At 34.0% G+C, this 10,404-nt stretch overlaps 2 protein-coding genes across 2 annotated transcripts; one reads left to right on the top strand and one right to left on the bottom strand.

Moving 5' to 3' along the window:
• Positions 1–617: 617 nt before the first annotated feature.
• On the top strand, positions 618–3,006 carry LOC136805072 (carbohydrate sulfotransferase 11-like). The gene is made up of 2 exons (XM_067061630.1): positions 618–1,001; positions 1,969–3,006. The coding sequence occupies exons 1-2, from the start codon at positions 861–863 to the stop codon at positions 2,875–2,877; spliced, it is 1,050 nt and encodes a 349-aa protein (XP_066917731.1). The 5' UTR covers positions 618–860; the 3' UTR covers positions 2,878–3,006.
• Positions 3,007–6,365: 3,359 nt separating this feature from the next.
• LOC136805069 (salivary glue protein Sgs-3-like) lies at positions 6,366–10,016 on the bottom strand. Its single transcript, XM_067061623.1, has 5 exons — positions 9,245–10,016; positions 8,886–8,913; positions 8,529–8,622; positions 6,972–7,080; positions 6,366–6,518 (listed from the first exon to the last, which is right to left on the bottom strand). The coding sequence occupies exons 1-5, from the start codon at positions 9,993–9,995 to the stop codon at positions 6,505–6,507; spliced, it is 996 nt and encodes a 331-aa protein (XP_066917724.1). The 5' UTR covers positions 9,996–10,016; the 3' UTR covers positions 6,366–6,504.
• Positions 10,017–10,404: the final 388 nt, after the last annotated feature.

Here is a 10,404-nt window from a genome sequence, read left to right as displayed (position 1 = left end):
GATCTGGAGGTAGAATGACCAAAAACATACTGACTGAGTAGGCGCAACCATGGTTTGAGCCGACTGAAATTGACCCCACTAATATACCTTAAAATGGTCCTATTTGGGACTGATTTTGCCCTGAGATGAAGCTATTGAAAGTATGAATCCTGATATTCTAAAAATACTTTTTTATTTGAAAAAATGAGGCGGCCATGGGCCTATAGCTTCCCGGTAGCATGGGTTCTAGTATATCGTTTTGGAGATTGAAAAAAAGCTTTTTCTCGAAGAAGCTGAAAATTATCAATCATGTTTATATGGAGCCTAAAGAGATCGAATTCTTCATTTTCAAGAAAAATCTGGTCTTTATTTTTAGAAAAATGAAAGTGACATTGGAAAAGACTTTTTAGTCATTCGAATATTTTTGACATTATAGAAAGTTTGAAAATATAACACTGTCACGCGGGGATCAAAAGTAAAATCAATAATAGAAAAGCCTTTCCCCCAGAAAGATGACTATTATATATTGTCATTGTTTTAAATATTAGTGAAAAAGGACAACTATGTATTAATAATGAGCTCATATGAAAGAGAAGTCTTTATTTTTGATGAATTGATGTTTTCGAAGATGATTTTTGAAAAATTAATGCGTTATTGATAATTCATGATGCACTTGAATGAGTTTGATATTTTTTCAAAGTTTCACAGGCATGCTGATCGATTGAAAGGTGTGAAACAAAGAGGATAGTGTGAAGAAACTATTGTAACGCTATTCTTCATTTTCGTTCGCTTTCATTTCCTCTTTTCTTACATCGAGTGTCAGATACTTTTGATGCATTATTTCATTGAGGTAAAACAATAGTGTAGAGAAGAAGTGAGTTATGTCTAGCTGGGCAGCTCTCTTTCTTTTCTCCTTGTTGACTGGTATTACTATTCTGTATTGTGCGTTTCAATTATATCCCGCTGGCACACGATTTGTGAGTCGTAATAGAGCTCTTGTTCAAGACGACAGTAGCCGTGATGTATGTAAAGAATATAAAATTTTTCTGTCAAAATTTATCCCCTCTTTCTATCTTTTGTTATTTTGTTTTTTAATATCTATCAAAACTAATTAATTAAGGTGTAAATTTTCTCTAATCAAATTTTTGAACTTTTTTTAAAAATGAATCAATCAAGGAACGTCTCTAAGCATAACACGTGTCCCTCTTGTACACGCAAATAATTATCATAAATTAATAAATGACTCGTTCACGCGCGTGCACGAGGCGAACCACATGTAAACTATGAATGACATTGTTGACAACAAGTTTTGATTGATCAATTATTTTTTGAAAGTGTCAAATTTTTAAAGTGACAATAACAAACGAATAGAATTGTGATAAAAACATTGGCCTCAATTATTTAAATATTTTACATAAAGCACTATCCAAATGTAAAGAAAAATTATCTAATCTATTATTTTAGTCATCTTATTTTTACTGATAACATATATCCCCTTCAAGAAATTCTAGCCTGGCCAGAAAGACCACGAGTGCTCCTAGTATGCTAGACCGAGAGACACCAAAAGAACTGAAAAAGACCTGTATTGGGCGTTTCGAAATCGGACGTCATGAATTGTAAAAAGGGTGGAAATTTCGAAAATTTTTTTACTATCTATAGCACTGATGATGGCATAAGACCGAAAAGCTTCTGCTTCAATTTTTAACAAATGTTGTTCTTTTTACTTAATTCGAAAAAAAATATCAAGAATTATTCTTTAGATCAGAAACTTTAACTTTAAAAGGATTTGATTTCGCAGACTCTAAAACACCCGATTTCTTAGGAAAATAGACAAAACTACTCACAAGTGGTGAAAATAAGAACATGTTAAGAACATTTCAAGGCTTATAACTCAAAAAGTTAAGAAGGCTTCAACGACTCTGGATGTTCTTATAAAAAAACTTGTATCGAGAAAATTATAAAATTACCTTCTTCTTTATCTTCTTCCAGTTCATACCGAATCCAGTGCAGCAGCAACGATTGAATTACCTCCGACATTTTTGTCAAGCTAAACGGAAAAAAGATGGCGGTACGAGTCTCAGAACATTCATACAGCAGAGGTTTCTTGAGAGAGAGCAAAAGGGACATATATTCGTTAGTCGCGTTCTACCGGTGCTCTATTGCGCCGTACCCAAAGTCGCTAGTACGAACTGGAAGAGAATGCTACTTTTGTTCGATGGTATAAAGTCAAACATTAGTGAAATGGGTGTCAAATCGAAGGTTCATACGCAACGAGGTCTTCGACCCTTGTATCATGTCAAGGGACACGCGATGCCAAAAGTTATAAAAGACTCTTTCAAGTTTATGTTCGTAAGACACCCTTTTGAAAGATTAGCATCGGCATACCGCAATAAGTTCGCCGATAACAATACTTATTTTGAAAAAACGTACGGGTCAAGAATATTGAAAATGTTTCGAAAAGATTTGAGTAAAGAGGAATATAATCGCGGACGCGGTGCAACTTTTCAAGAATTCGTTCGCTGGATTGTGCAGGTCGAACCATATGACCCGCATTGGTACCCTGCAACCAAACTATGTCACCCATGTCAAATCCGATACAACTTTATCGGGAAGATGGAATCACTTTTGAGAGACGCAAAGGAAGTGGTGCGACGTGTAGATTCCGTTCATAAGTTCCCCAAAACTTGGACCGATGGCTATAAAGTCAGTTCGAATGATTTGATGTTCGATCTCTTCTCTACTTTAGATGAAAAGGATATTTTAGGGATTTACAAATATTACAAAGAAGATTTCGATGCTTTTGATTATGGCCTACCGAGAATTCAACACTCGTATAACAACAAGAATAACCTTCTCTTGCGTACTTTAAAAAAGATCTTGAACGGTAAATTAACGTGATGTACAGCAGCAGTTGAAAATTAACAGCTTTCGAAACTGAATTTATGATAATGTATGATATATTTTAATTAGTGAACTTTTGTAACCTTGAATTATTATTTCGAAAAAAGCACAGAAGCTTAACAAGCATTAGGGGATTCTCAGTTTAAACTAATGATTAGCAATATTAATACTTTTGAGCATTTTATAGCCGATATCACTCACACTAACGAAATATGAATTTTTCTCAGACTACATCTTATCTTGAGAAGTAAACAAGTTGTTTTATAACAAAACGAGGGATGCTGGAAGCCTGACCCGAGAATTGCTCAAGAATTTTTTCAAAATCAGAAATTCAACCAATAGAGTGCAAAGTGTTCCTGAAGGTGGTCAAAAGTTTAACGACGCAAAAGGCAAGAAACGATAAAATACTCCTTTCTGCATCCGTTCCACCGCTAAAACAGCGGCTGATCCCAATCAAAAATAGTGTGACATTTTGAAAAATGCCCAAAAAACAACTTTTTGTCATAGCTGATGAAGTCTTAATTTTCCCAAGTTATGGTCAATTTAGTGGCTGATAGAAAAAATGTCACAAAACAGGGGTTTATTTTTGATTGAGATCGGCTTTTAAACAGAAAAGAAGAGAACTATTGTGGATGTTTCTCACAGGGTCACCAAAATATGAAATTAGGAAATTCGTCTTTGATAGACTTGCAAGAAAGAATTTTATAGGGGTGTTGCAAATATCGGATTTTGTCCAAAAGAAATTTATCAAAACCGAGAATTGAAGAAAAATGTGCCAGAGGTAAAACTTTCAAATCGATTAACTAGGAAACAGAACTTTGTTGACGATTGGATGTGGTCAACGTAGTCTATTTTTTGAAATTAGGTCACTTTCTTAGCCTAAATTTCTGACAAAAGTCGTGTGAAGCAAATACATTGATCTAAAAACTTGGTTATAGCTATGTCGGACAGAATATAAAATATTTCATAGGATCCACCCCCCCCCCAGAGATTTAGGGGTACCTAAAAAAAAAAGTGTTAAAAAAGCCAGGTACCTGGAAGTATTCTTAAATTTAGGGAGTACCTGATATGTTTGGGGGTACCTGCATTTTCATTAGTGGGGGCGGGGGCTGTTGTTTTTGTATGAAGTCATCACCCTTGAATTCCTTGAAACCCTTGAAACACCCTTGAAAAGTCAATATTATTTTGGGGACCCTTGAAAAGCAAGATTTATACCCTTGAAAAGCAAGATTTATACCCTTGAAAAAACCCTTGAAATGACAAATTTTGTGGCCATTTTCAGCCATTTTAACTTTCAGAAATACAAAATCTTTCCCATTGCGTGTGATACAAACATTGCAGTGACTTAAAAATGAGAAAACATACTTTTGGAACCCCTGAGACTCAAGGGGATATTCCACACTCATTCTTAGGGGGTTTACCTTTTAACCCGTTAAGTGCCACTGGAATTATATGAGATTGGCAGGTCTGGGTGATAGAATGGGTGTTTGTAAAATTATCAATTATCAGCCAATTTAAGGACCCTCCTTTACCCAAAAATTGAAAATTCAACCTTTCTCCTTTTGTCGACAGATTTCCTTGAAATCTTTGAAAACTAGCAAAGATCAACTAAAAACCCTAGAAACCCTTGAAAGTTTGTGGTATATAAAAATCTCTTGAAACCCTGGAAAATTATAGTCAAAAATGACACCCTTGAATTTGTTGAAAAAGAAGTGCTGGCCGCCATGGAAGTATTTTCCCAGGAATAACAAAAAAAAACCCTTTTTTTGTATTTTTAACAATAAAAAAATTAAAAAGGGGGTAACTCAAAGTTGGGGGGTTACTTTAGAATTCTAAAAATTTTGGGGGTACCAAAATGATTGGGGGTACCTAAATTTTTTTTTTTGGAGGACCCTATGTATTTGGATAAATATCTCTTATAATCAGTTTCTATTGGTCATTAAAAAAGTAAGAATTTTTAACAATGTAAGCACTTACTGGTCACTTGGTTTCCTTCAAACAAGACATTCTTCCTCTGAAAAACCAAACTATTTCTAATTTTCTTCCTGCTTTTGGCCATCTACGGCATACTGGTACCAACCTTTAGAGATTTATACATCTAAGTTTATCACTTTTGTTATTCTTATAATTTTTGTAATTTGTCATCTAAAAATAACACAGCAATAAGATTAAGCAGAATTTGAAGCGTTCATGGTGATTTTGGATAAATTTACCAAAATTTTGAAATTAGTTCTGATGTAAATATTGAATAAAAAGTGAAGATGAAATATCGTAAGCCTGGTTAGCGAAGAGTGCACGCTTTGTTATTAGAACATGAGACTCGATTAGAAAAACTAATTCTTTGACATACTATTATCGATCGCATAAAACAAAAGCTAAAAACTTTAAGATAAAAAACAAGAACTTTTTATTTCTTTATAGCAACCACAAAAAAGGAGATCGACTAAAATCTAACCAGTATTTACAAAATCTTTAAGAATGCTATAAATTACAAAAACCTTTTATATCAAATCAAAAAAATAACAAAAATATTTCAACTACAATACCTTAATGTCAGACATATTCGCGACCAGACAACTTCGTTAGTCAGTTTTAATAAATCTCGCATGTGTGGAAGAAATTTTATTTGAAAAATTTAGGATCATCAGCAACTATCGCGAAATATTTACTGACGTTTAAAGTATACATATAAAGCCAAAAATGGAAATTTTTGTCGGATGTTTCAGCCTGTGAAAATCTGGCCCCGTAGTTTATCATTAAAAACTTTTAAGACATGTCAGCATACACCGTGTCCGGAAAAACAGCAGAAAAAATTTAAATATGAGTAAAATCCTCCAAACTCATACTAGAGTTTTAGAGAGTAGATAAGATAAAGAGAATTTCTTTGTTACTTCAAAAGATGTCCCAATTACATTGGTAATAAAAATATATTTCGGAAAAATGATTTTAATCGTATCCCATTTTTCGGCAAGAACCGTACATACCCATTGAAAATGTTTGGCATGTTCCATCCTATACTAGACGTCACGGCGTTTTCTCGATTTTTCTTACGTCACTTTAAACTTTCGGAGCTGTTGCAGTAGCAAAAATGTCGAATTTGCGTCAAAGCGGTTGAAAGGCTTCTATTTTTCGAAAATCATTAAAGTGGAACTCACTAATAAACGGGATGAAAATCCCGGTTTTTGGTGAGGTGCTCGTTAGGCAAGTTCCTTCCGATTGTGATTTTAAATTACTTCAACGGGGGCGAAAAAAAATAGGAATAGTCAAGGCTGTCCTTTTTGGGAGAACATTAATGAATTACCAATTACCATTGAATTACATTAATTATACCTCCGAATCGCGAGCCTGAAAACATTAACATTCTGTCAGGTTACACAAAACACACAAAAAACAAAACGTCAAACTGGAATAATAGAATATCAATTATAAATAGTAAGCTTTTACATATAAGTGTTGGCATAATAATAAAAATCACCACAAAATAATTGTGTACATGTATTCTTCTCATATAAAATAAAAGGTATAAAATTCAATGCAAACACAATATGTACTCTTTCAACTTATATCATAATTACTTAAAAGACAATACTGCTAAAATGTACCTATCATACACCTTTGTTTTTGTCAAGCATTGTGATCTAAAAGTAAAATAAATTTTCGTTTAGTAGTGAAATCGTGAAATATAAACAAATCTTACGGTCAGTCCTGAGGAGGGGTACGTTTTGTCACAATCTTTTTTGACCTAATTCCGCAAGTAGGGACCTAGGAGGGTCGCAACCCATACACCATTTGATAACACCCCAATGATTCAATCGGGCATAGACATAGATCTGCAATCATGTTGAAAATTTCTTGGAATGACCCCTTAATGTAACAAAAACTTCCATAGACATAGATCTGCAATCGTGTTGAAAATTTCTTGGAATGACCCCTTAATGTAACAAAAACTTCTATAGACATAGATCTCCAATTGTGTTGAAAATTTCTTGGAATGACCCCTTAATGTAACAAAAACTTCACACATTCATACAACAAAGGTTCACCTGTTCATTTTATAGTAGTCAATTAAAAGACCAGCACAATATTCTTACTTCTTACTCCTGGCATTGCTTCTTCCAAGTTCTTCAGCCTCCGATAACCAGGTGCTCTTCTATTCCCAGTACTACCACCATTCTTACCTTCAACCAGATAACCCATCACCTGAAAATTAATCCTTGATTCAAATAACTTCATAATGCTTCTCAATGGGAAATGAAAGAGAGAAAGAAATTTTAGGGTATCTAGGATATCTAGGGAGCTTCTTCTCCATATTTACCGAATTTTAGCGGATATTCAAGGTTCTTAATTGACTATAACTTGTCTTTTTCAAGATTTTTAATTTTCAAATTGATTTGAATAGTAAACATATCCTTCAGCATGGCCTGTTCAAGACTAAATGCAGCTTTCTCATCACAAAAAGTTTTTCAAAATGATTGCAAGCAAAGTGAGCAAAAAAAAATCGATTAGATAAGACAGTACCTAATTCAGTAATTTGTAATTCATTGTTTTTTTCAAAAATTATATAAATATCAAGGTTTTCAAGGTTGGAGGGTTAGTTTTACAGGTTGCTCAAGGTCCTGTTGACATCTTAAAAAGGATTATTTGCAAAGAAAATCTAATCAGCAGAACACAAGGCGTCCTAAATGAAAAATATTGCTTGATCTTGTCAAATCGAATGTACAAGAAATGGCCATTTTTGTACCTTTTTAGTCATATGGTTATATTTTGAGCTTAATCTTTTTAAAAATATATGTCTATTGACTTCCAATATTGTTTGTCGGTAAGATAAAAGGTCCTGTTGATCTAGCTTATCATGGTCTGATGGTATTGGGATAGAATATTTAATTTAATTTAATTTAAAGTGTGGTCCAAATTGGGACAAAGAATTGCCCGAAAGCATAGAATTAGAAATTGTCTTATGGTCATTAACTCTTGACTGCTTTGCTTACGCAAGCTGAAATTTAATAAAAATGTCAAGCAAGGTAAGAAACAAGTTTAAAAGAGTTCTTAAAATGACAATAAATTGTCCGGTAACACAAAAAGTAAAGACAACATGTCTATTATTTGACCAAGTAAAAGAGAGTAAAAGTTTCTGATTTCAAATTCTGAATGAAAAGAGGCCAGGGTAAAATGCTATTTAGTTTTAATAAATGGTCTATAGTATCGAGAATATTGTCCGATAAATCCATGCCCATTCCTGGACGATAAAGCCAACCATATACCAACTAGACTGACCTTTCAAGAGTGGTTCTAAACCTTTTGTCGAGTTTAATTGCTTATATTGCTTATGGTCCACTTCCACTTTTTTGCAAGGACAACAAATTGGACATAACATGGTCAATTTACTGCTGTTGTGTTTTTTCCGAGCATAATGTTATTTCTCATAATATTTCCCATGCCGTTTTAATTTTTCAGCTTGGCCCAACATCCGGAAAAAAAGTTATAATGAAAATTAATTATTTTTGATCCATTTTTTTGGGGCCGGTTCACTTGTACATTTGATTTGATAGTGGCCTTGATCAAGCGCAGATAAACAAGTATGCTGTGTTATTGATAATGGATTTTATCAAAGCTAAAAATGAAAGCAATTGGAATTCAAAATCACATACCTTTCCTCTATTATGATAAACAAAGTAAGCCACTACAACAAATACAACTGACACCATCAAAAATATCGGAAAACCTCCTCCAGTATCTGGTTCTCTGAAAAAAGCAATTTCAATGGATGGTTTATATTGACAAAAAAAACAGTCCTATTTATAAGACTGATTAAGAATAAACGGATCAGGGCTGATAAACCTACAAAAGCTCATGTCATCAGATGTCATGGCATCTTTAAAGGAAATGATAACTAGGTTATTGAGGATATTGTTGACTTTACTGATAAATGGCTCGTTTAAAGAATTTTAAAAGCTGCTAATGGAGAATCAGGATATTAAATTCAATCAATAATTTTTAAAGCTTACCCTTTTGTATTCATATTCTTGTAAATATCTACAAAAGAAACAAATGTAAAATGTAATGATGTTATGGGAGCAATGGTTTTATGTAAATTCGAAAGTTGCACCATGTTTATTTACACTAACAGGTCTGTGTTTTTGAAAAAAAAAGAAGCCATTCTGTGTTGAAAATACTAAATGCTAGGTTGGCTATACAAAAAGATCATTGGTTTTAAAGCCAAAACATAAGCAACTCTTTAAGTAACGTTTTTAAGTGACCTCCTCTATTCTTTATTTTAACAGAAAAGCATAAAATGTATACAAAATGTCAATTTTCCATAGTCACTTTCCCTTCAAGCAAAAATAATTGAATAACTTTAGCTTACTCTCAGAATATTGGTTTGTTTCTTCGAATGGGGCTGGGGTAGAGGTAGTGGTTGTGGTTGTGGTTGGAGTGAGGGTGGTGGTGGGTGGACTGGTTGTTGTTGTGGTTGTTGAACCAGGAGCCATTTGCGTTGTAGTTGTAGTTGTTGTAGTTGGGTCAGCTAAGGCCTGATTAGTTTTAACTGTTGTTGTGGTTGTTGGACCAGGAGTCTTCTGAGTTGTAGTTGTTGTAGTTGGGTCAGCTATGACCTGATTAGCTTCAACTGTTGTTGTGGTTGTTGGACTAGGAGTCTTTTGAGTTGTTGTAGTTGTAGTTGTAGTTGGGTCAGCTATGACCTGATTAGCTTCAACTGTTGTTGTGGTTGTTGAACCAGGAGCCATTTGCGTTGTAGTTGTAGTTGTTGTAGTTGGGTCAGCTAAGGCCTGATTAGTTTTAACTGTTGTTGTGGTTGTTGGACCAGGAGTCTTCTGAGTTGTAGTTGTTGTAGTTGGGTCAGCTATGACCTGATTAGCTTCAACTGTTGTTGTGGTTGTTGGACCAGGAGTCTTTTGAGTTGTAGTTATTGTAGCAGCTAAAGGAGCAGCTGTCTTTGTTGTGGTCTTTTTTTCTGCTTTTTCAACTGGGGCTATTGTTGTGTTATTTTTAACAATAACAGGAACAACTTTTGCTCCATCGTCTTGCGAATAACATGTGTTTATTGTGAAAAGTCCAATGATAAAGCATACTAGTAATATTTTATATGGAAAATTCATTTTTTATACCTAAAAGAAAAACAAGCTATACTTATATGATAGCCCATATACCTTAAGGGAAGAAATTTTTGCCGGAACTAAATTTCGCGGTTTTCGCGGATTTTGTCTAAAACCGCGAAATTAAGTTCCCGCGAAATTTTACAAAATCGTCAATCCGCGAAATTAAATTCCCGCAAAATTTAATTCATTTCACGCATTCCCCCAAATTCGTACTATTTCAAGCCTTAAAACAGGTTTTTTGCTTATTTAATAACGCTTATGACCAAAAATATCCTGCAACCGCGAAATGAAATTCCCGCGAATTTTTCGAAAGTCGATGAACTGCCAAATTAAATTCCCGCGAAAAAAAATAATTTGACCAACCGCAAAATTAAGTTCCCGCGAAAATTTCTTCCCTTAACCCTTTGAC

Source organism: Clytia hemisphaerica, unplaced genomic scaffold (assembly GCF_902728285.1).
Source record: "Clytia hemisphaerica strain Z4C2 unplaced genomic scaffold, Clytia hemisphaerica genome assembly, whole genome shotgun sequence".
Lineage (NCBI taxonomy): Eukaryota > Metazoa > Cnidaria > Hydrozoa > Leptothecata > Clytiidae > Clytia > Clytia hemisphaerica.
This window is presented reverse-complemented; position numbering and strand designations above follow the sequence as displayed.

Excerpts from the sequence above, each read along its gene's own strand:
- LOC136805069 (XM_067061623.1), bottom strand. The coding sequence starts at position 9,995 with ATGAATTTTCCATATAAAATATTACTAGTATGCTTTATCATTGGACTT. Across the intron at positions 8,914-9,244 it reads AACAAACCAATATTCTGAGA|ATATTTACAAGAATATGAAT; the intron begins GTAAGCTAAAGT and ends TTTCTTTTGTAG. Across the intron at positions 7,081-8,528 it reads TTTATCATAATAGAGGAAAG|GTGATGGGTTATCTGGTTGA; the intron begins GTATGTGATTTT and ends ATTAATTTTCAG.
- LOC136805072 (XM_067061630.1), top strand. The coding sequence starts at position 861 with ATGTCTAGCTGGGCAGCTCTCTTTCTTTTCTCCTTGTTGACTGGTATT. Across the intron at positions 1,002-1,968 it reads AAGACGACAGTAGCCGTGAT|TTCATACCGAATCCAGTGCA; the intron begins GTATGTAAAGAA and ends ATCTTCTTCCAG.